Here is a 26,523-nt window from a genome sequence, read left to right on the forward strand (position 1 = left end):
TAGTCCCGACCAAGCACGTTTACTTATAGCGCTAAAGGAGACTTTTAGCGTCAATAAGAACGACAAAGGCACCTCACCAAGCGTCCGTATTTTACGAGATGAGTGTGAGAACAACTGAATGTGCAACTGGATAACAGATTTGCTCCTCTGCTGCAGGACACTGGACATGACCTGGATTGCGTCTCATCGTCACACAGCATGGTAAGGACTGAGAGCAATTCAAAAAGTAAAAAGCTACAGGGAAAGCTAACGACTGGGCACCAAACTTTGATTGTGGGTGACTCTGCTGTAAAAGACATAAAAAGCAGTAAAAACACCAAAATTCTCTGTTTTCCCAAAGACATGGTGTCTGACTTAGCCCAAAGAATCCCGGATATCATGGCAGCACACCCAACTGTGAAAAACGTTATACTGCATATAGGGTCACATGATGTTGTAAAGCAACAGTCTGAAGTGCTGAATCGTGACTTTATGAATCTGCTGAACACAGTTAGCTCCCTAAACGCGAAGGTGTTTATCAGTGGCGCTATACCGCCAGTCAGAATAGGAGCTGAGAGATTCAGCAGACTGTTGGCACTGAACAAATGGCTTTCAACTGCATGTACCATCCACTCTCTGCGGTTCATTGACAATTTTAACATTTTCTGGGACCGCAGACATCTTTTTAAAGCAGATGGACTTTTCCTTAACAAGCCAGGAGTAAAGCTGTTCACCTCTAGCCTACTTTACTTTCTGCACCACAGATCGGCTCCCTCGGCCAAGGACACAGGACAAGATAAATCAACACAAACAAAACAAGAGGAAGACACAACAAAGTGTGGCAGTGAGCCACCACAGCCCCCACCTGAGAAAAGATTTGACCATGGAGGACCACAGAGCGGAGACGAGAAATCTCAACCCCCCTTTTCACCCGTCCAACACTCCTCAAACCCCCTTACCAACACCGACGCCTTTGAGGATCCATCGCTCTCCCCACTCACCCTTTCCCCTGTTTCCCCCTGCCACATGTTGGGGTTCACTGACCGGATGGAGCAGCTGGTAGATGCTGGAACCAAGTTTGCCCCACTACCTTCTCCCATCACTCGCCCCCAGCATCAAACTGACCCTGTTTGGACTCAACCACTGAAAGAAAAACACCAGGCACCTCTGCCCCCTCAAGGACGGCAGCTAACTCCTTCTCCCCAGACTGATAAGTATGCTTGTGTACAGAATGAAACAAGCTTCAACTGATATGTGCTGGGCCCAGGCTGCACGCCTAGTGGCACTCATGACTCTTTCCAGGACAAGCCTGGGCCCTGTGTATTCAATTCTTCGTCAATCAATGTTGTGATAGGTAATAGAAAAATAATGGTGACTCCGCTAAGTAAGAAAAAGAAGCACTTAACTGCCAACTTAGCAAATTTAGCATCCATTCCTCGTCAGCCACAGCCTGTCCCAAAAAACGAGACAGATAATTATTTTAACACACTAACATTAGCCTTACTAAACATCAGGTCTTTGGCAGGAAAATCATTTATAATCAATGATTTTATTATTAAGCACAATCTTGATTTTATGTTTTTAACTGAAACCTGGTTAGACCATAATAATAGTGACGCTGTTCTCATTGAGTCAGCTCCCCCTAACTTCAGTTTTATGAGTGAGAATAGAGCGAATAAGAAAGGAGGTGGAGTCGCCATTTTGTTTAACGACTCGTTCCAATGTACTCAAATAGCTTATGGAAACTTTGCTTCTTTTGAATATGTGGCTCTTCAGTTAAGGTCCCCCTCTCGACCTATATTTCTAATTATCTACAGGCCACCTAAGTACTGTGCATCCTTCTTTGATGACTTTAGTGGACTGCTGTCTTTAATCTGTATTAACTTTGACTGTGTAGTTATTGCTGGTGATTTCAACATTCATGTTGACAACCCCCAGGATAGAGGGACAAAAGAACTGTGTTGCATTTTTGAGAACTATGGACTGACTCAGCATGTGACGGAGCCCACACACAACAAGGGGCACACTCTGGACTTGATTATCTCTAAGGGTTTGAACATTTCCAAGGTTGTGGTGACTGATGCTGCTCTCTCTGATCATTCCTGTGTTTTCTTTAATGGCACTATCTCTGTGCACAAAAGTGTCTAAACAAAGTTAATAAGAAAACGGTATATCACTGACAACACCAGTGAAACATTCATTCAGCTTTTCTCGTTCATACCCACCCTCTCAGAGGTCTCAGTCACTGAGCTTGTAGACAATTGTAATTGTAAAATTACAAATGTTATTGATGCCATTGCTCCCATTAACATAAAAACTGTCTCTGATAAGAAAAGATCTCCATCTAGAAATGCCATACTGGTAAGAACAGAAAAAAGAGAGTGTCGAAAACCAGAATGCAGGTGGCGAAAAACTAATCTCCAGGTCTACTACAACACCTATAAAGAGAGACTTCGCACTTATAATTTGGAACTGAGGAATGCAAGGCGGTCCTTCTTCTCGGACATTATTGCCAAAAACAATAATAATTCACGTGCTTTGTTTGCTACTGTCGATAGGTTAACAAACCCTCCAGTACCAGTAGCATCTGAACTTTTATCCACGAAGGCCTGCAATGATTTTGCCACCTTTTTCAATGACAAAATTCAGAAAATTAGACAGTCAGTGCTTCCATATCGAGTACAGGGTATGTGTTGTCACAGTGTCCAGGCAAAACAGATTCCAATATGATCCAATTTCATATGACTAACCGTAAAAACCTGGAGGACATTATACAACATCTGAAAACCTCCTCCTGCTGCCTTGATATTCTACCAACGGGCCTTTTCAAAAATGTTGCAAATTGTTTGGCTACAGATCTTCTACAGATTGTAAACACGTCTCTTCTCTCAGGTATCTTCCCACAGGCCCTGAAAACTGCAGTCATTAAGCCACTCTTAAAAAAGAACAATCTAGACACGTCACTAATGAGCAACTATAGGCCGATATCAAACCTTCCATTTTTAAGTAAAATCATTGAAAAAACGGTTTCTCAACAACTCAACCTTTTCTTGTCACTAAATAACAGTTTTGATGCCTTCCAGTCAGGTTTTCGACCACACCACAGCACTGAGACAGCTCTTGTTAAAGTCTTTAATGACATTCACTTAAACCAACCTGATCTCACAGAATTCCGTGAAATGAACACGGCCCCTTAACTCAAAATCTGTGACAGTTTCATGGAATCGCTGAAAATTCCGTGACGGGCCCACGGATCCAATGCCTATGTAAGTCAATGACAGGCATCATCCGTGGTCTACACACAGATTCCCGGATCACAGCATGTTTCTTTCTGCCAGTCGGGCTGCCGCAGAGAAGCTGTATAGCTTTGCTATTATTGGTATTTTTAGCCCAATAACCGCTGTTTTAATCAACATTTATTCACCAGATCTTATCATGGTTTATTTATATTTCTTTTAATCTCATTATTTCGGTCTATTTCGGCCAGGGAAGCTGGATTGCTTGTTTGTTTATTTATATTTTTGAAACTATAACGCTAGATCTATCAACATTTATTTAGATGTTATCATAGTACACATTTCTTTATTTTAATAATATTATTTCGGTCTTATTACCGGTGAAATATTACAGTATGCTGTAATACAGAACATTACGATATGAGCCGAGCTACTGACATGCATTCAAAGCCGATATCCCACAATGCAATGCGGCCATTCATTCACAGAATCGGACAGCGATCAGCGGGTCTTAAACGACAGTATCGCTTCAATGTACATATATACAGTCAGTGGTTTAGTCACCAGCAACAACCTTCTTATATACAGTCTATGGCAACAACACGTTGCTCAGCTTTGTTCCAGTAAGTTATACACCGTAATAACGTTTAAAAAAATCCGCGGAAAACTCCGGAAATGACGTGATACGTGCCGCTCGGCGGATACGAAGATAAAAAATAAATAACATTCGTAATATTGATGTTTTTGTCTAACGTTGTATTTGAGGATGTAAACAATGAAGATATTAATAATAATAAAATACAGTTTCATGTATTTGTCTCATGTATTGTGTGCTCTGTCGGCCGGCCGGCAGCAGCAATCTGAAATGGAATGAAGCCAGCAGCCACGGCAGACAGCAGAAACACAAGAGTCGAACATGTCCCCCCAACCAGCCCGGAAGAACTACAAGTGCACACGTTTTGTAACAGGTTCTGGGGCCCATCTATAGTGGGAGTTGTAATTTATAAATATATTGGTATATTTCTCATAATTAGAAGTTGGTAGTGTAGAATTTTTGATACACCCTGGGGTTTTCTGGGATGGGGAACACACTGGTGTCATCAGATTTTAAAAATCTAATCGTTGAATAGGTGAAAATAGCTTATTACCATATTTGACAGTGCTTAGAGTGGGTAAACTTTGGTGACCATATCTACATGAGAGCTGAGGTCCAGAGCTTTCTACAGCTGGTCCTATGTGTCTAGCACCTCCTGTTGCTAAATGACAAGCCTTCAAACATGTACTGGGTTCAAGGTTCAGAGGTCAATATTTCAAAGCAGGAGTAATGTATCCTCTTCAGACTGACATATGTTACTGTCCAGATTGAGAAGTTTCCAACGATGTGTTTGCTATAGTCCTACTACAACGTTTTAATTTTTACACATCATGGAGACCACTTTGCAAGCGATACTTTATTGTCCACAGAGGGATTTCTGCCTTGAGTTCAAATGCTTCACACATAACACTTGGCATATTGTATTATCATACAGATGACATATACTTACAATAAAAAAACAACATAAAGTGATATGTAATCAGACTGAAGCACATCACACAGCCACAATCTATTGCTCATCTTTCACAAACAGTGACAAGAGCATCCTACACACAACCCTATATGCATTATATCATGAAGCTATTCACAACCAGCCTTAAGCATTTAAAGTTTTAATTGAGGTAGGTCCAAATTAGGCCTATAGTTTAGAAATATTTAGTTTACATTGGGGTGCCAGAAGAGGATAAGAGCTACTTGGCATGGAGAATAAAGATCAGACCATATTAATTGCTTGCCTAGAGAGACTGGTTTCTATTCCTCTCCACAACCTTCAGTCACCTGACAACCAAACTTTAAATGAGATGTTTTTGGATATTGTCATGCTTTCTGACATATGAATATGCCCTATAATGTAGCCTTGTATAACATAAACCCTCTGATTCACCGTGTCTGCTCTAAATGATAACACACACTTTGAACACGGGCCTTCCAGCCAGGTGTTGTCCACATGAACACCAAGGTGCCTATAGGAGCAGAGCCGATTAATTGGTTCATCATTTATGACCTTTGATACCCTCTGACCCATGTCACAACGTCACAACCAACTCCTCAGTTTGTGAAAAAAATGCCAAAACACATGTTGTATATGTACACAAACAAAGCTACATGCTTCCTAAAACTACTCCCTTCTTAATTTTGAAGGCTATATGGCTACAAGCTGTAACCACGGTGATTGATATGAGGATCATCTTCTGAATATAATAATTAATATGTTAAGCCTACCATAAATTGATATTTCAAAAAGTCAGTTATTTGCTCATTTTGTGTTTCTCTGTTCTGTGCACCATCCAATATTACCAGGTTCATATTGTGGAATCTGTTCTGTATATCTGAATGATAAATGGTGCTAATAAGAAATTGAACTAAAAAAAAGTAATTTATTTAAAACAACTAATAATGCAGTGTGATGTTAAATCAAAGTAAGTCCCACACATACATATGCTCATGTTTTTTTTTCCCTTTAGTCTTTGTTATTAACATTCATTAACCACAAAATTAGAAAAATTGTGTTTTTAAATAATGATACATGGAAAATAAGAAAAAAAAAATGCTTCTCTTTGTAAGTAGTCTATTTTTAGTTTTTAACAAGTGAACAACTCAAAACAAATGCTAATAAGTCAAACATAAGCACAAAACACTATTTTTTCATTATTGGTATATTTATTGTATAAATTCTCACGTAGGCTACAACATGCAGCAAGCTTTCAAAGACGCCGTGCGGTAATTACTACGTCACTTCCCAGAGTCTTCAGCTGATTTGATTTGTTGTCACAAACTCTTTATATTCTAACATTCACTGGGAATCAACATGGCTTCTACCGTACAAATTTGTTATCCCCAATAAACTTTTTAAAATACTGCACAATATTTATCCTACTAACAAAAAAATTGAAAATTATTTAAATATTCAAAAGAACCATGAAATTAAATTGGAAGCAAAATATGTCATTCTTAATTACGATAACAAAAACAAAACAATACATAGAATTGTCAAAAATTAATTCTACAAGGTAAATTTCATATCCATAAAGCAACATTTTTTAAATCTTTTTTTTCTTACTTTATTAAGTAAGGTTGTAATGTTCCCTGGTTGGAAATTATTATTTTTGTATATCATGCCGAATTGTTCTACACTATACTACATGTTTGTAAAGTTTTGCAAATAAAAACAAAAAAAAAAGATTTGTTGTAACAATACATGAAACAAATACATGAAACTGTATTTTATTATTATTAATATCTTCATTGTTTACATCCTCAAATACAACGTTAGACAAAAACATCATTACGAATATTATGTATTTTTTATCTTCGTCTCCGCCGGAGTTTTCCGCGGATTTTTTTAAACGTTATTACGGTGTATAACTTACTGGAACAAAGCTGAGCAACGTGTTGTTGCCATACACTGTATATAAGAAGGTTGTTGCTGGTGACTAAACCACTGACTGTAGACCCGCTGATCGCTGCCCGATTCTGTGAATGAATGCCCGCATTGCATTGTGGGATATCAGCTTTGAATGCGTGTCAGTAGCTCGGCTCATATCATAATGTTCTGTATTACAGCATACTGTAATATTTCACCGGTAATAAGACCGAAATAATATTATTAAAATAAAGAAATGTATACTATGATAACATCTAAATAAATGTTGATAGATCTAGCGTTATAGTTTAAAAAATATAAATGAACAAACAAGCAATCCAGCTTCCCTGGCCGAAATACACCGAAATAATAATTAAATTATTTAAACATTGTATTTGAGGATGTAAACAATGAAGATATTAATAATAATAAAATACAGTTTCATGTATTTGTCTCATGTACTGTTTGCTTGGTCGGTTGGCCGGCAGCAGCCATCTGAAATGGAATGAAGCCTTTTCACGGCAGACAGCAGAAACGCAGGAGTCAAACAAGTCCTCCCACCCACTCTGGAAGAACTACAAGTGCACAAGCTTTGTAACAGATTCTGGGGACCGTCTATAGTGGGAGTTGTAGTTTTTAAATATATTGGTATATTTCTCATAATTAGAATTTGGCAGTGTAGAATTTTTGATACTCCCTGGGTTTTTTTTTGGGATGGGGAACACACTGGTGTCATCAGATTTAAAAAAATCAAATTGTTAAATAGGTGAAAATAGCTTATTACCATATTTGACAGTGCTTACAGGGGGTAGTTTTTGGTGACCATAACTACATGATAGCTGAGGTCCAGAGCTTTCTAGAACAGCTGGTCTTATGTGTGTAGCACCTTCTATAACAGCTGGTCCTATGTGTAGCTCCTTCTGTTGCTAAATGACAAGCCTTCAAAGATGTACTGGGTTCAAGGTTCAGAGGTCAATACTTCAAAGCAGGAGTAATGTATCCTCTTCAGACTGACATATGTTACTCTCCAGGTTGACAAGTTTCCAACGATGTGTTTGCTATAGTCCTACGACAATGTTTTAATTTTTACTATATAATGGAGACCACTTTGCAGGTGATACTTTATTGTCCCCAGAGGGATATCTGCCTTGAGTTCAAATGCTTCACACATAACACTTGACATATTGTTTTATCATACAGCTGACATATACTGTACCAATAAAAAATATTCTAAACAAAGTGATATGCAGCCAGACTGAAGCACATTATCAGCCACAATCTATTGCTCATCTTTCACAAACAGTGACAAGACCTACACACAACCCTATATGCATTATATCATGAAGCTATTCCACAACCAGCCTTAAGCATTTAAAGTTTTAATTGAGGTAGGTCCAAATTAGGCCTATAGTTTAGAAATATTTAGTTTACATTGGGGTGCCAGAAGAGGATAAGAGCTACTTGGCATGGAGAATAAAGATAGATCAGATCATATTCTCTGTGCTAGCCTGGAGAGACTGGTTTCTATTCCTCTCCACAACCTTCATGACAGTCACCTGACAACCAAACTTTAAATGAGATGTTTTTAGATATTGTCATGCTTTCTGACATATGAATATGGTCTGTAATGCAGCCTTGTATAACATAAACCCTCTGATTCATTGTGTCTGCTCTAAATGATAACACACACTTTGAACACGGGCCTTCCAGCCAGGTGTTGTCCACATGAACACCAAGGTGCCTATAGGAGCAGAGCCGATTAATTGGTTCATCATTTATGACCTCTGACACCCTCTGACCTATGTCACAACGTCACAACCAACTCCTCAGTTTGTGAAAAAAATGCCAAAACACATGTTGTATATGTACACAAACAAAGCTACATCTCGTGAACAAAAACCTCAGCAACAATCTGCTTATCCTTTTAATTTCCTGAAATGCTTCCTAAAACTGGTCCCTTCTTAATTTTGCAGGCTATATGGCTACAAGCTGTAACCACGGTGACTGATATGAGGATCATCTTCTGAATATAATAATTAATATGTTAGGCCTACCATAAATTGATATTTCAAAAAAGTCAGTTATTTGCTCATTTTGTGTTTCTCTGTTCTGTGCACCATCCAATATTACCAAGTTCATATTGTGGAATCTGTGCTATATGTCTGAATGATAAATGGTGCTAATAAAAAAATGTAACAAAAAAAAAAAGTAATTTATTTAAAACATCTAATAATGCAGTGTGATGTTAAATCAGAGTAAGTCCCACACATACATATGCTCATGTTTTTTTTTCCCTTTAGTCTTTTCTATTAACATTCATCAACCACAAAATTAGAAAATTGCGTTTTTAAATAACGATGCATGGAAAATAAGATAAAAAAAATGCTTCTCTTTGTAAGTAGTTTATTTTTTGTTTTTAACAACAGAACAACTCAAAACAAATGCTAATAAGTCAAACATAAGCATAAAACACTATTTTTACATTATTGTTATATTTATTATATACATTCTCACGTAGGCTACAATGTGCAGCAAGCTTTCACAGATACTGTGCGGTAATTACTATGTCACTTCCGGAGTCTTCAGCTAATTGTTTTAAACGTTATTACGGTGTAGAACTTACTGGAACAAAGCTGAGCAACGTGTTGTTGCTGGTGACTAAACCACTGACTATATATATATATGTACATTGAAGCGATACTGACGTTAAAGATCCGCTGATCGTATTCTCTGAAATGAATGCCCGCATTGTATTGTGGGAAACCAGCTTTGAATGCGCCCAGCTCGGATCATATCGTGTTCTGTCTTACAGCATACTGTAATATTTCACCGTTAATAAGACCAAAATAATATTATTAAAATAAAGAAATGCATACTATGATAATATCTAAATATATGTTGCTAGATGTAGCGTTATAGTTTTAAAAATATCAATAAACAACAAAGCAATCCAGCTTCCCTGGCCAAAATAGACCGAAATAATAACATTTAAAGAAATACAAATAAACCATGTTAAGATCTAGTGAATAAATGTTGATTAAAACAGTGGTTATTGGGCTAAAAATACCAATAATAGCAAAGCTATACAGCTTCTCTGTGGCAGCCCAACTTTTTGGCGATTCCGTGAAACTGCTACAGATTTTGAGTTAAGGGGCCGTGTTCATTTCATGGAATTCTGTGAGACCAGGTTGAAAACATTGTAATCATAGCATGAGCAAACCAAAAACAGGACTTTACAGCATCTTTAAAGTTGCTTGTGGATGAGTGTTAGTGTTAGGATAATTATTTATCAAAGAATGGACAAAATCACTGGAGTTCTCTTAAAAGTTTGTTTTTACTTGCAAGTAAACAGTCAGTTTACAGCACTCACAGCATAATAATACAGAACGTGACTGAAGATTGTTCACAGTGTATTTTTAAAGGAGATGGGAGTCAAGTTAGTTATTCGGTTCATATAAGGTTAATGCAATCAGTAGCTTTCTTCTTATCTCTGGTCAGGCCCGGCATCTCCTCCACATTATGCGTTCTGCCCTCAGGGATACATCGTGTGCTCTTTGCTCTTTGACTCAAGGTCACTCAGCTTTCATGATGAAAGGGGACATTAACACATGAAAGACAGAAAATCTAAGACAGAAATACTAAAACAGCAGTTTTGATGCACATGGTTTAACAAATAAACTGAAGCAAAAAACGTTCTAAGCATAATTGTAAATAAACAGTTAGCCCTAGTTGTGCAGAGCAGATATCTTTTCAGGTAATTCCTGAATGTCTTGTCACGTAGCCCATAAAAAATGGACTGATGAGTCGAGGCAGAATCTGGACAAATTCCGAGACAGTGTAGCAAATGGCCAGCAACTCTTGCTTTTAAGTTTGTCAGACCCTGTAACATGAGATCATAAACGCAGGTGAGCATACACAACAGCAGCTGGAAGCCGTGGAGGAGGACAGTGTTCCTCGCTTTCTTGGCATCTGTGGCAGCTGCCTTTGCAGCGAACAGGATCCTGAAGTATGTATAGAATAGAGTGAGCCAAACAATGACCAAAAACACTGAGTTGGAAACATCTCTCTTCATTGTCAGATTAGAGTTTCTGAAAATATTTAGTCTGAGACAAAAAAGTGAAGAATTCCAGGGATTCTGTTGCCAAGGCCACAAATAAATCTGGTAGGATCGAGAGTATACTTATAGCCCAAATCAGGCCGATCACAACATACGTTTTCCTGACTGTACAGATCTGGGTGTTTCAACTTTTCATTCAATTTGTGCAGTATGCCTCATAAGTTTAGTTGGTATCCAAGTTGTAAATTCTAGCTAAAATTACAATAAAATTACATTACGGTACATTGATTTAGCAGATGCTTCCGTACAAAGTGACTAGCTGTAAGACTAAATATAATCTTATTTACACCTGTTACTCAGACAACAATACAACCACAATCATTATAATATGTCGGCACAAAACAAAAAACTATTTGTTTCTGCTTTGACTGTCAAATAGAAAACCCTGTATCAATACAGCAGCAGGTTTTTCCTCACATTGTGTAAACTAGCTGTGCCAGTTGAAAATGTGCCTGTTTGGGCGTGACCTCTAGATCACCCATTGGTTTGTGGCTGTGGCTGATTTGTTGGGTTGAATGCCATTTTGAAGCCAGCACTTAGCATTTTTTTCGGTCGGCATTTTGGAGCCAGATGTGACCATATTTCCGTCCTTCCAGAAAAATGCGGAGGTTTGTTGTGATTGTTGCGGGCAAAAATCCTTGATTATGCGGCACGTTTTCTTGAAAAATGCGATGGAATATGCGGGATATTCATGCAATTTTATGCGATGAAATTGCAGGAACTTGCAAAAATTGTGGGAACTTGCAGAAACTGCGGTTTCATCATGGCTTCATCACAGAGTTTGCAGCTTTTCGATGATGTTCACGTTGCGTAATTACGTCATGTCATAACGTTCCCATGGCAACAGGGGAAAATGGCTGCTCTTGTGTGAAGTAAACGCAACATTTTTCAACTTTCTGCTAAGATATATGTGACTTTTTTGCAACGAAAATGCGGGGATTATGAAATCATGCAAGCCCCACATATTTTGCGCGGAAATCGGCAATTTATGGGGCGAAAGTGCGGCGTATTTGAAAAAATGCGGCCCCCACATAAATATGCGGACTTTGGCTGATTATGCATTGAATTATGCGATCACATAATCACGTTATTCTGGAGGGACTGATATTTGGACAAAAGGCGAAGCCTGAGAGAATGTTGTGTTAACCCAGTGTTGTATATGTCATCTGCATGTAATGCGTTTAGCTGCTGCCTCCCTCCACAGCAGGACATTGCTTAGCTTCCTTGTCGGTACTCTTGCCTGCTTCTTCAAACTGAAAGCCGACCGCATTCTACTGTAGCTAATACACTGACTATCGAAAGGTAGCTCATACAACCACACTTCTAAACATCTGAACTATCCCTTTACTATGAAACCGTGTAAGCATAGCTTGAACAACTCAAAAACAGGACTTTATGCCCTGTTTTTGAGTTGTTAGTGGATGAGTGGTAGCACTAGTTGTACAGAAGAGATATCCTTTCAGGTAATTCCTGAATGTCTTGTCTCGTAGCCCATAAACAACCGGACTGATGAGTCGAGGCAGTACCTGAATAAATATCGAGGCAGTAAAGCGAATGGCCAGCATCTTGTTTGGTAACAAGTATGTCAGACCCTGAATTATGAGATGAAAAACGTAGGTGAGCATACAGAGCAGCAGCTGGAAGCCGTGGAGGAGGACAGTGTTCCTCACTTTCTTGGCATCCGATGCAGCTGCCTTTGCTGCGAACAGGATCCTGAAGTATGTATAGAATAAAGTGAGACAAACAATGACCATACACACTGAGTTGGAAACATCTCTCTTCACTGTCAGATTAGGGTCTCTAAAAACATTTTCTCTCAGACAAAGAACTCTGGAACGAAAGAATTCCAGAGATTCTGTTGCCAAGGCCACAAATAAATCTGGTAGGATTGAGAGTATACTTATCGCCCAAATCAGGCCGATCACAACATACGTTTTCCTGACTGTACAGATCTGGGTGTGGCGGAGAGGGAAGCATACGGCGATGTAACACTCTACTGCCATAAATCCTAGTGTTAGGGGATTGTTTAGACTTGCAATTGTAGCAATCATTACCAGAACGATACATAGAGAGACATTAAGAGTGTACACAATGTAACTCAGGACCTGAAGGAGGGTAAACAGGCTCAGCAGAATGATATCATTGATCACCAGGTGGATGTACAGGATGTAGCGAGGGTTCACGTTGAAAACCTGCAGGGGAGGACACAAGTGATTAAGAAACAAAGAGAAAGAGTAGAAACTGTACCAATTATTGTATTAGAATAAAAATGGTTGTATTTTGGCTCTCTGCAGAACTGATGCTGTAGCATTTGTAATTGACCTACGCCGTTGTTAGGATTTATTCTTCTGCGCTGGTGTGTCTGTGTCGATCTAACGTACCGACTCCGGCAGTGGAGATAGAGAGACAAAGTGTCTCCCCTGCAAATCTTACCATGGTTGGAAAGTTGTAGCAGGAAAAAGTTAAACCTCTCCTTGATTCCATGTTGTTCACGGAGAATGAGAACCCGAGAATGAGTAGGTGCAAAATAGGGCTGCAACTAACGATTATTTTCTTTGTCGATTACTCTGTTGATTATTTTCCTGATTAATCGATTAGTTGCTTGGTCTATAAAATGTTAGAAAATGGTGAAAAATGTCGATCATTGTTTTCCAAAGCCCAAGATGACCTCCTCAAATGTCTCATTCTGTCCTCGACTTAAAGAAATTCAGTTTACTGTCACAGAGGATTGAAGAAACTAGAACATATTCACATTTAAGGAGCTGGAATCAGATGATAAAAGTCACTCAAACCGGTTAATCGATTATCAAAATAGTTGCCGATTAATTTAATAGTTGACAACTAATCGATTAATTGATTAATCTTTGCAGCTTTAGTGCAAAAATGTGACGCTACCAGGTCACAGCCAAGCAGACCAATCGCATTTGTTGTGGTCTGCGTCGCTGTGACGTGTAGTTAAATATTGTGGGAGGTACACATCAGGCTACTCCGTACCTACGGGGTAGATTCAACGCAGAACCATAAATCAAACTTAAAGCCCAAGTTCAACCAAAGAGTCATAATGAGACAAGTTGAAACTTGCAACTACTATCAATGCTCTGGTCTGCATCGTTTTGAAACCTGCCAATTTACACCATTGCTACAAGCTGTATCATCTCCATAGCAATGACTCTCATTGTGCATGGTGCATTCGTTCTAACTTCCAACTTTTCATCCTTTTTTTGTAGCTGGATTTATCATTTTAAAATATGAACGAGGATAACATTAGTGATAGTCAGATACTTGCTACAGTTGCATTTGTAGTAGTGATGAAAAAGTGAAAACCTTTGATTGCTCTGATTCTGATTCGCTTTGTTCTTACACCACTCCCTCTCTTCATTCATTATTGTTAAAAGTTATATTTTAACGTATTTGTTGATGTTACCGTTTCTTTTACATTTTTTGTTTATTTCCTTTATTATGTTTATGTTTGCACCATACACCAAGGCAAATTCCTTGAAGTGTTACCTACTTGGCAAGATATACTTTTCTGATTTTGATGGGATGCAATTAATTTTAACTTGGTACATACATGCAAAATGGATTTCTAAAGATAGACGAGACTCATACCTGATGTTTTGAGAATGTGTACACTAGGGTACTGTTGACATAGTTGATGGAGATGCAGAGAACCACAGTAATCACATTCTTGATTATAGCTGTGGCTAAAGTGTCCTGATACACAGCTGTTGTGAAATTGCTGCCAGTATTTGAGAGGTCCATGAGTCGACTGTCCAAATCTGTTTCACCAGACAAAAACTGTTGGTTACTTTACAGCTGAAGAGAAAAGAATAATAGATTATTATTGATCAGAAGGTTGAGTTCTTTGCTGACAAAAATCAACAGCTGGAAAGAAGCTTCTCATATAAATAAAAAGCTTTACAATGTTACATAAAGAAATATTATATTCAAACTCATATAGGCCATGAAGATTAAATTACATTTGAATAAATATCACTTGCACTGTGTATTTATCAACAATACTCAGCTTTAGTTTAGTTATTTACATTTGTATGCTTGCAGTTAACTTTAAGTAACACTAATCCATTAGTTGATTTAATCAACAGATCTATAAAACTGAGTTTGTCCACAAAGAATCATGTACCGTAAGTCACAGCTTTACATCTTTGTCTACCAGAGATGAGCTCATAAGTAGAGCTGGCATCACCAATAATTTAATTGATGAAAGAGATTCTCAGAAAACTTCTGCTGTAAAAACACAAGAACGAAGCAACCCTCAAATATTCTTCATAATGCACCAGTTAATGTTTACATTAAGAACTGACCCTCAAAAAGTTTGTTTGAAGTATTGTTTACTTAACAGGACTAACTTGACAGTCTTAAAAAAAGGCATACATTAAAAAATATTAAAATATTGATTTCTGGATTTTCTGAATCAATATCAGATACCCAAACTAATGATTATTTTAACCCAGCCCTACTCATAAGTGCCTTGGTATTAAATCATTCAACATGAAAATATCATAAAAACTGACTAATCCACTGAAGATAACTTTTTGTCGACCAAGAGGGGGCAGTCCTAGTGAAGACTCATAGTTACATTTACACTCTGGATTCAGTATTTTCCTGTTACAGATCAAAGTATTTCTAATTCTCCTTGTGTCCCTTACAAGCTGATTAAACCCTTTGAGCTGATATAAAAAAGCTGTGAACTTAACTTAATTAAAATAAATAAAATACTTGACTTAAACCTGATATTTCCATCACTGCACTCCAAATCTGAACTACAATTGTCCATTTTTATAGGAGACATTTTGAAATGTTACAGTAAAACAAAAACACCGGTGTAAATAATACATGAAATAATAAGTACTTCAGTTTCAGGTTCCTGGTTTTGTTCATGCTGACTCACTTTCACACTGTCATAACTTACTGGGACACAGAACAAAGCCATAATAGAGGTTATTAGTAACACCTGGAGATTTCCTAATAGGTCAAAGACAGTCAAACAATCTGCTGAAGAAGGCACATCCCATAAACCCTTTTGTCAATCAGACATTATATGAATCTATAAAATACATGCATGACATTTATGAAGTTAATTTTAAGCAGCAATACAAATGTGACGATTAAAATTAATGCTGGCTTTGTTGCATCTGAAATGCAGTTATTAATTAGTTTTTTATTAAAAATATGCTAGTATATGTAACAATTATGGCTGTTCGAAAAATTGATTTTCTGATTTAAATCGATCTTTACCAATATCAATTCATAATATCCTGAGATTGATCTTTTAAGAGGCTCCGTTTTAAAGCTAGACTGAAGAAAAATAGATGATCTAATGAATTCATGTCAAAATAAATATAAATAATAAATATGTGTATATATATATATATATATATATATATATACGAGCACACAAATACTTCACGTTTTAAAGCAATCAAGAAGGGAAGATTCAAACCATGTTAATGACAAACAAACTGTTTAATTCTAGAGTTGAGAACATCTTTTTTCAAGTCTAATGTACAAAATGAGCCATACACACACCAAGTAATAGTGCAATCAAAATCAAGATATTGTCTCTTAATACACAGATAATAAAATTGAAGAAAGAATATGTACCCACCTTGGCAAAGGTCATATGTGGCAATCGCACAGTTAGTCAGATGTCTTTTGAAATTACCTATATATAGAAGTTCAGTGGAATTGTCACGGGATGGTGAATATGGATGTGGGTGTGGGTGAATGGGTGTGAGGTAATTAGTAAGTGAACATTACGGTAGGCCTAAACCTTTTCATGCCGTTTGTGCAGTATTTTTCATAAGCTTTATTTCCAAGTTGTTTATTGTAAATGAATTCAGAATAAAATAACATTAACGTACAATGATTTGCAGTGTTTCCCACACATAGACAAATTCGTGGCGGGGGGCCACAGAATCAAGACCGGCCGCCACACATTGTGTTTCGTTTTTATTTTTATTTTTAACGCTATTTAAAACACGCAGAGTATTCGTTCAGCTGCATTTCCTTTCCCTCCTCTCCCTCCGTCTGTCCGTCACTCAGGCGTCTCTCTCACACACACACACACACACACACACACACACACACACACACACACACACACACACACACAGCCCTTCCCCTTGGTCTCAAAAGGTTGGTATCTCGTGAACACCTTTACACAATCACACATTAAAAAGTGGTGTAAAAATATTTTATATTCTGAAAACAATGTTGTCAGTGTGTTAATGTAGGAGTCCCGACCCTTAGCAAACAAGCGATTGCGCATGCTTTAGAAAGTTAACTAGTCGCAGGTTTGCGGTGAAATGCAGTTGGGTTGTCAAGGTCAAAACACTATATGTAGTAGCTGTGAGTCAAATAAACATATTATGAATAACGTTATGTCTTTTTTTACTCTTACACTGAATGTTTAATGCTTCAATCCAGATATTGAATCCAGTATTGAAAAGTATTTTCCGCGACTGAAAAAGGCACATGTTGATGATGAGGACCAGCCTGAACTGGAGGTATCAGTCTCAAACAGAGCTGAAAAGTCCGAACAGTGTAGTTAGTTATGTTATTAGTTTGTTTACAATATTTTGAGGCTTCAACCAGTGCTGCTCAAGCAGAAAGACAGGGTCAGCGAGAGAAAGAGAGAGAGTTCTTTGTAATGAATTATTAACGAAGGAATTATTTAGTTAATATTCAGTTTGCATTCTGATGGTCGCCATCTTGGTATTTTTCGTGCCAGAATTGACCATATTTGGACAAAAGGACAGAGCTGAGGAGAATGATGTGTCTAAGCCAGTGTTGTTTATGGTTTCAATGGCACTGCGCTAAGATAAAGGCTAAATAAGGAAAGTAACAGATTTTCAACCCTTGTGACACAAGTATTCAGGCAGAGTTTTGCCGGTGAATAAATGCGGACCTCCGGGCTCTGGCAGTACATGTCGTACTTCAACGAACTCCTCCTAGAGATTTTATCTGATCAACTTAAAATTTGGTCTGTGCCATCTTAAGACATTAAAGATGAAAAGTCATTAAAAGAAAAACTTTTTGTCATACGGCATGGCCATGGCGGGGCGGCCGTTTTGTGCGTTTCGCCATTTAAACAGCAAGTGGGTGTAACTTGGGTGTACATTGTCCAATTGGTTCAAAACTTTTCAGGATTTCATTAGAGTCCAATTCTGAGGACAATTGCAGGCCAAATTTTACTCAAAGAAGTAGGCCCAAAACTATACGTGCTATACTTGAACGAGCTACTCTGAGAGATTTTATCCTATATACTAAAAATTTGCTCTGTATCATCTAAAGACCTCAACGATGAAAAGTTATTAAAAGCAAAACTTTCCTCCAATGGTGTGGGTGTGGCGTTGCCACCTTTTTGAGCATTTATCGATGAACAAAGAAGTTTGTGGAACTTGAGTGTACGTTGTTAGCCTAGAAATCTAGACGCACCCTAGCGGCAGCAAATTTAATTTGCAGCCAGGGGGGGGTCTAGGCACTCTCCGTTGGCTTGTGAGCTGGAAAAACCAAACTCTGGTCAGGCCAATCACATCGTGTATAGAGTCGGTAGGCGGGCTTATGGCTGCTGCTGCTGGGAACAGCGGTATTCTGGAAGACTTGGAGTTAGGCTTTTCTTTGAGAAAAGAACAAAGAATGGCACTGAAATCATTCTTAAAAAAGGAAGATGTGTTCGGAGTTTTGCCTACCGGATACCGCAAAAGTTTAATCTATCAACTAGCTTCGCTACCTTCTTCGTTGCTCTGCCTGGTTGTAGCGCTATCCTATTGCGTGCAGAGGGAATTTGAAAGACAACCGTTTATCCCGCCCCTCGGATTGAGCTCCGTCAATGGTGAGTTCCCGGCTTGTCAGGCTAGTACGTTGTCGTAGCTTCCCGAAATTTCTCACAATCGACAAAGGACCAGGCCTAAATTGACTTTTGGTCATACAGCCCCCCGCTGCCAACAGGAAATCGACCTTATATGACAAACATCATTCAATTTACATGACACTTATAATGTGTGGTCTACATGTGATTCTGAGCCACCACCTATACTTTCGCCACGCACACTTACCAGGCCACACCCCCTTTCATACCATTTGAACCGTTTAAGGTAGACCCTTGTGTGAGGTATCATTGAACTCAGCAGAGAGCTCCTTCTTCATTGTTAATGGTTTGGCCCGCCCCCTATGCTTAAACCACGCCCCCTTTCATAACCTGTGACCCATTTGCAGTAGAGTCTTGTGTGAGGTATCATTGAACTAAGCAGAGAGTTTCTTTTATATTGGTGATGGCTTGATCCGCCCCCTATGCTTTAGCCACGCCCTTTTTTTATAACTTATGACCCGCTTGATGTAGACCCTTCTTTGAGGTATCATTGAACTCAGCAGAGAGTTCCTTATTAGTTGGTGATGGTTTGGCTCGCCCCCTAATGCTTAAGCCATGCCCCTTTCATAACTGTTGACCCTTTTAAGGTAGAGTCTTATGTAAGGTATCAATGAACTCAGCAGAGATTTCATTTATTATTGGTAAAGCTTTGCCCCGACCCCTATGCTTTGGCCACGCCCCCTTTCACAGCTAATGAACTGTTTGACGTAGAGTCTTGTGTGAGGTATCATTGAACTCAGCAGAGAGTTCCTTATTAGTTGGTGATGGTTTGGCTCGCCCCCTAATGCTTAAGCCATGCCCCTTTCATAACTGTTGACCCTTTTAAGGTAGAGTCTTATGTAAGGTATCAATGAACTCAGCAGAGATTTCATTTATTATTGGTAAAGCTTTGCCCCGACCCCTATGCTTTGGCCACGCCCCCTTTCACAGCTAATGAACTGTTTGACGTAGAGTCTTGTGTGAGGTATCATTGAACTCAACAGGGAGTTCCATTTTTATTGGTGACAATTTGTCGCAAGGAGCGGTGTCCGCCAGTAACCCTGACACACGCAGAGGCGTGAGGGCCCGTGTATTCATCAACAATACACAATTTTATCTATTTTTATTTTGATATGTAGTTAACTTTATTACTGACATTTACACAAAAAAACACCATAAAGCAGTGTGATGACTAGGTCTAGAATAGAATGCCTTTTATTGTCATTATACCCATGTGCAACGAGATACTCATATACCCATGTACAACCCATATACAACAAGATTAAAAGCAACTCCTTTTCCATTTTTAACATGTACGTAAGAGAAATGTAACAAAATGGAATAAAATAAGTAGTGCAAAAGAAAGCGGGGTAAGGTGTACAGTCCTTGATTAAAGAAATTCTTAATCGACTAACACACAATTTTGTCGACTAATCAGTTAGTTGATTTAATCAACAGATCTGTAAAAACTGAGTTTCTCCTCAAAGAATAATGCAGAACACAACATCTTTGTTTTTACCAGAGATGTGATCATACGTTTCTTGGTAATAAATTACTCAGCATGAAATCATAACAAAATTACTGATTGATTTTAACAATGTCTGCTGTGAAAAGGCTATACTATGTACATTTGCTGTTGTTCATGGAGCACCAAAACAGAAAGAGTTAAGGTTTTGAAAATTATGAAAAAACAAATATTTAAGCACACAAATAATTTGCATTTCGAATCCATCGAGAGAGCAATATTCAAACCATGTTAATAAGAGATAGTAAAACGTTTTTTCCGAATACATGTACCCATCTTGGCAAAGGTCATATGTGGCAATCGCACAGTAAATCAGATGCCTTTTAAAATGACTTATTATATAGTAGTTGTGGTGTGTGTGTATATATTGAAGTTAAATACAATTGTCATGGGATCAAGATCTGTGTGTTTGTGTTTGTGTGTGTGTGTGTGTGTGTGTGTGTGTGTGTGTGTGTCATCAGTAAGTGAACATTGGGGAAGGCCTGAACTTTTCATGCAGTTTGTGCAGTATGCCTCATAAGTTTAGTTTGTATCCAAGTTGTAAATTCTAGCTAAAATTACAATAAAATCACATCACGGTACATTGATTTAGCAGATGCTTCCGTACAAACTGCCTAGCTGTAAGATTAAATATAATATTATTTACACCTGTAACTCAGACAACAATATGACCACAATCATTATAATATCTTGGCACAAAACTACAAAACAAAAAGCTTTTTGTTTCTGCTTTGACTGTCAAATAGAAAACCCTGTATCAATACAGCAACAGGTTTTTCCTCACATTGTGTAAACTAGCTGTGCCAGTTGAAAATGTGCCTGTTTGGGCGTGACCTCTAAATCACCCATTGGTTTGTGGCTGTGGCTGCTTTGTTGGCTTGACTGCCGTTTTGATGCCAGCACTTTGCATTTTTTGCGGTCGCCATTTTGGACACAGATGTGACCATATTTGGACAAAAGGTGAAGCTCGAAACAATGTTGTGTTAACCCAGTGTTGTATATGTCATCTGCATGTAATGCGTTTAGCTGCTGCCTCCGTCCACAGCAGGACATTGCTTAGCTTCCGTGTCGGTACTCCTGCCTGCTTCTTCAAACTGGGGCACGCCGACCGCATTCTACTCTAACTAATACACTGACTATGGAAAGGTAGCTCATACAACCACACTTCTAAACATCTGAACTATCCCTTTATTATGAAACAGTGTAAGCATAGTTTGAACAACTCAAAAACAGGACTTTATGCCCTGTTTTGGGTTGTTAGTGGATGAGTGTTAGCCCTAGTTATACAGAGCAGATATCTTTTCAGGTAATTCCTGAATGTCTTGTCTCGTAGTCCATAAACAACAGGACTGATGAGTCGAGGCAATACCTGAATAAATATCGAGACAGTGTAGCGAATGGCAAGCCCCTCGTTTGGGAACAAGTATGTCAGACCCTGAATTATGAGATGAAAAACGTAGGTGAGCATGCAAAGTAGCAGCTGGAAGCCATGCAGGAGGACAGTGTTCCTCGCTTTCTTGGCATCCGATGCAGCTGCCTTTGCTGCAAATAGGATCCAGAAGTATGTATAGAATAGAGTGAGCCAAATAATGACCAATAACACTGAGTTGGAAACATCTCTCTTCACTGTCAGATTAGGGTCTCTAAAAACATTGTCTCTGAGACAAAAAACTCTGGAACGAAAGAATTCCAGAGATTCTGTTGCCAAGGCCACAAACAAATCTGGTAGGATCGAGAGTATACTTATCGCCCAAATCAGACTGATCACAACATACGTTTTGCTGACTGTACAGATCTGGGTGTGGCGGAGAGGGAAGCATATGGCGATGTAACACTCTACTGCCATAAATGCTAGTGTTAGGGGATTGTTTAGACTTGCAATTGTAGCAATCATTAGCAGAACGATACATAGAGAGACATTAAGAGTGTACACGATGTAACTCAGGACCTGAAGGAGGGTAAACAGGCTCAGCAGTATGATATCGTTGATCACCAGGTGGATGTACAGGATGTAGCGAGGGTTCACATTGAAAACCTGCAGGGGAGGACACAGGTGATTAGCAAACTAAGGGAAAGAGTCGAAACTGTACCAATTATTGTATTAGAAGAATTGTATTAGAATAAAAATAGTTGTATGTTGGCTCTCTGCTGAACCAACGCTGTAGCCTTCGTAAGTGACCTACCCCGTTGTTAGGATTTATACTTCTGCTTTGGTGTGTGTCTGCATCAATCTAGCGTATCTCTTTAAGAGAATAGCAGAGCTGATGTGTGTGTGTGGGGAGTGTGAGGTAGAGCGAGTGAGAGAGTGATGGGTATTGGCTTTGGAGCGAGCATTTGTAATTGACCTACGCCGTTGTTAGGATTTATTCTTCTGCGCTGGTGTGTCTGCGTCGATCTAACGTACCCACTCCGGCAGTGGAGACAGAGAGACAAAGTGTCTCCCCTGCAAGTCTGACCATGGTTGGAAAGCTGTAGCAGGAAAAGTTAAACCTCTCCTTGATTCCATGTTGTTCACGGAGAATGAGAACCTGAGAATGAGTAGGTGCAAAATAGGGCTACAACTAACGATTATTTCTTTGTCAATTAATCTGTTGATTATTTTCCCGATTAATCGATTAGTTGCTTTGTCTAAAAAAATGTCAGAAAATTGTGAAAAATGTCGATCAGTGTTTTCCAAAGCCCAAGATGACCTCCTCAAATGTCTCATTCTGTCCATGACTTAAAGATATTCAGTTTACTGTCACAGAGGAGAGAAGAAACTAGAACATGAGCTGGAATCAGATAATTTTTACTTTTTTTTCATATAAATGACTCAAACTGGTTAATCGCTTATCAAAATATTTGGCAATTTATTTAATAGTTTACAACTAATCGATTAATTGATTAATCTTTGCAGCTTTAGTGCAAATATGTGACGCTACAAAGCCACGGCCAAGCAGCCCAATCACATTTGTTGTGGTCTGCGTCGCTGTGACGTTTAGTTATATTTTTTGGGAGGTACACGTCAGGCTACGAGGTAGATTTAATGCAGAATCATAAATCAAACTTAAAGCCCAGTTCATCCAAAGAGTCATATTGAGACAAGTTGAAACTTGCAACTACTGTCAATGTTCTGGGGCCTCATTTATAAAACCTGTTACGTAAGAAAAAGTTGTGTGAAGTAGGGTGAAATTTGCCGTCGCAACATTCCTCGCAAAAGTCAGGATTTATAAAGAATTTCCATGCGTAAAAATGTGCCCAGTTTTCCGCAACATTTTGACCATGCGTGTGATCGTGCGTAATGCTCACAAGGTTTTAGTGAACTCCGATGGTAACACAAAATATCACATTAATAAAGTACTCTGGATGCATAGTGCACAGCCTGCAGTGAGCACACTCTAAATTTTAATTTAGTTTTCGTGACAATCCATTAGGTCTATCCATGAATTATAAAATGGATATTTATATCCAACAAATAAATCTATTTAAGGCAAACAGGATTTTGTTTTGATGTTCTACCTCTGTTAGGAGCACCTTGATCTCACAATCACTGAATCGTGTTTTTTCCCCATTTTTCCGTTTCATGATTGGTCATCAAGGGCTTCTTTACAAGGCTGCAATATTCATTGATTGATTGACATGGACCTTATTAGGACAAATATGGGACGACCTCGGGAGGAGCTTGAGGCTCGTGCACGACCGCATAAGGTAACGCACGTCCGCATTTACAACGAGAAGAGTGCGCAAGGTGTTATAAATCAGAATTTTGTTTTTGCATACGAAAAGTTGGACTTTTCGTATGAAATCTTTCAGAATAGAATCTACGCACAGTTTTATAAATGAGGCCCCTGGTCTGCAACGTTCTGAAACCTGCCAGTTTACACCAATGCGACAAGCAGTATCATCTCCATACAGAGTCCTCGCCAGAGTAGATCTACTGGAGGGGCATTAGGTCATCGGCGGGGGGCACTGCCATTTTGAGAAATATTTTAACGCAGTGGCGACATATTCCAACACAGCAGAAATGTTGATCAAAAACGAAATACGTTTTGCTTTATTATTATTTCATTAGCAAATTTAATTAATTAATTTTTGTTGTTATTTTCATATCATGCCACCACGTAGCAGATCTATCTAGCTTTACTTACTCCACTTAATTGGGAACGCACCGCGTGCAGGAGAGAGACAAAGAGAGTGGCAGATTTCAGCTGGCTTGTCATTGTGTATCTCCTTTTTAATATACAGTAAGACACTTTTAAAATTAAATCCAGCAGTGCTATTTGCGCTTGTACTGAGTGATAATTTTTCCATAAACACCTTGTAAAATCCAACTAAAATCTTTAATAAAAATTCGTTATTAATGTCTAATCGGCGCTGTCTCACCATCACAGAGTCCGTTACAGAGCGCAGGAGGAGGAGATGGCCTGACTGCATGAAATACAGGATAGCATCAAATACCCAACCATTAGATAACTGCAGAACACAGTGTAAATAACTAAATATATATCTTTAATACTGTGCATATATCATCAAATGTCAAAATACAGCCGTTAAGCTCTCGCGCAATCGCTCTCGCGCAATCGCTCTCGCGCAGTCGTTACACTTATTGTCCTCATTATCGGTCCTAACTTTAATACTGTTCGTGACTAAACCTGCATGAAGAAAAGTGTGTTTGCCTATTTGACATTCATCTTCAAAGTGTATCTCGGGGTGAGGGATACCACTAGTTGATGCTTTGATTTTGGCAAGGTGTTAACAAATTGTTGTGAACATATAAATAGTGCGGTGATCCCGTGTGTAATACTGCATGATGGCACTGCTGGCCCTGCAGGAGGACTGCAATGGAAGAATCAGGAGAGGATGGGTCAGGGACCATGTCGATGACATTAAAGTTCCCTAAAGCTGTGCTCTTGGATCTATGTACTGAATTGGGTCCAGTAGAGAGGGCAACGCGCCGGAACCGTGCCATCCCGGTCCAAATACAGGTCCTCGCCACCCTGGGGGCAACCGGCTGTTTCCAGAGGGAAATGTCAGACAGCTAAGTGTTTTATATAAATATTATATTTAATCTTCAACTTTATCACTAAGGCTTGTTTGGATAGCCTATAATATATACTTAACTACGTTAAATCTTATCAAATAGGTCTAGTATTTCGAAGTTGTCCGCAAATCCCGTAATGCCTGATGTTTTGGAAGGTATTACTAATATAGGTAGTCTATAGATCAGGTTTCCCTACAATGTTCAAGAACAGGCCAAATTTTTAATTCCATTTGCAGCAATTCACCAGCGTCTGAGAAGTTTTTAGCTTTTTCCCCACCAGTCGTCATGAGGATAGTTTTTTGTCACGCCATGGCCTGTGGTAGGAGGGGCATCAATGACCGCTAGGGGCGGCGCGGCCCTCGAATGCCCCACCATAGCGCCGACACTGTCTCCATAGCAACGACTCTCTGTGCATTCGTCCTAACTTTACATCCTTTTTTTGTAGCTGGATTTATCATTTTTATCATATTAAAATATGAACGAGGATAACATTAGTGATAGTCAGATACTTGCTACAGTTGCATTTCTAGTAGTGATGAAAAAGCGAAAACCTTTGATTTCTCTGATTTTGATTCGCTTTGTTCTTACGCCGCTCCCTCTCTTCATTCATTATTGTTAAAACAGTTATATTTTAACGTATTTGTTGATGTTAACGTTTCTTTTACATTTTTTGTTTATTTCCTTTATTACATTTATGTATGCACCATACACCAAGTCAAGTTCCTTGAAGCGTTACCTACTTAGCAATAAATCCTTTTCTGATTTTGATTCTTTTCAGTAACTCAGTGTTATGAGTTGATTGGCTCGCAGATCTTTGGTCTGAACTGGGCTTGAAGGGATAAAATGAATTTCAACTTGATACATACATGCTGAATGGATTTCTAGAAATAAACGAGACTCAGACCTGATGTTTTGAGAATGTGTACACCAGGGTACTGTTGACATAGTTGATGGAGAGGCAGAGAACCACAGTAATCCCATTCTTGATTATAGCTGTGGTTAAAGTGTCCCGAAACACAGCTGTTGTGAAATTGCTGCCAGTATTTGAGAGGTTCATGAGTCGACTGTCCAAATCTGTTTCACCAGACAACAACTGTTGGTTACTTTACAGCTGAAGAGAAAAGAATAATAGATTATTATTGATCAGAAGGTTGAGTTCTTTGCCAGACACAAATCAACAGCTGGAAAGAAGCTTCCCATATAAATACAAAGCTTTAAAATTTTACATAAAAAAATATTACATTTGGACTCATATAGGCTATGAAGAGTAAATTTATTTGAATATATGTCACTTGCACTGTGTTTTTATCAACAA

At 38.6% G+C, this 26,523-nt stretch overlaps 2 protein-coding genes and 1 pseudogene across 2 annotated transcripts; all 3 read right to left on the reverse strand.

Moving 5' to 3' along the window:
• Positions 1–10,205: 10,205 nt before the first annotated feature.
• LOC116050321 lies at positions 10,206–12,060 on the reverse strand (annotated as a pseudogene).
• Positions 12,061–12,169: 109 nt separating this feature from the next.
• On the reverse strand, positions 12,170–14,552 carry LOC116050322 (odorant receptor 131-2-like). The gene is made up of 2 exons (XM_031300296.1): positions 14,400–14,552; positions 12,170–12,982 (listed from the first exon to the last, which is right to left on the reverse strand). Exons 1-2 carry the CDS (start codon positions 14,550–14,552, stop codon positions 12,170–12,172), a joined length of 966 nt encoding a protein of 321 aa, XP_031156156.1.
• A 6,873-nt stretch (positions 14,553–21,425) lies between these two features.
• LOC116050323 (odorant receptor 131-2-like) lies at positions 21,426–26,265 on the reverse strand. The gene is made up of 2 exons (XM_031300298.1): positions 26,113–26,265; positions 21,426–22,223 (listed from the first exon to the last, which is right to left on the reverse strand). Exons 1-2 carry the CDS (start codon positions 26,263–26,265, stop codon positions 21,426–21,428), a joined length of 951 nt encoding a protein of 316 aa, XP_031156158.1.
• Between the last annotated feature and the right edge of the window lie 258 nt (positions 26,266–26,523).

Source organism: Sander lucioperca, chromosome 6 (genome assembly GCF_008315115.2).
Source record: "Sander lucioperca isolate FBNREF2018 chromosome 6, SLUC_FBN_1.2, whole genome shotgun sequence".
NCBI classification, from domain to species: Eukaryota; Metazoa; Chordata; class Actinopteri; order Perciformes; family Percidae; genus Sander; species Sander lucioperca.

Excerpts from the sequence above, each read along its gene's own strand:
- LOC116050322 (XM_031300296.1), bottom strand. The coding sequence starts at position 14,552 with ATGGACCTCTCAAATACTGGCAGCAATTTCACAACAGCTGTGTATCAG. Across the intron at positions 12,983-14,399 it reads ACACATTCTCAAAACATCAG|GTTTTCAACGTGAACCCTCG; the intron begins GTATGAGTCTCG and ends CCTCCCCTGCAG.
- LOC116050323 (XM_031300298.1), bottom strand. The coding sequence starts at position 26,265 with ATGAACCTCTCAAATACTGGCAGCAATTTCACAACAGCTGTGTTTCGG. Across the intron at positions 22,224-26,112 it reads ACACATTCTCAAAACATCAG|GTTTTCAATGTGAACCCTCG; the intron begins GTCTGAGTCTCG and ends CCTCCCCTGCAG.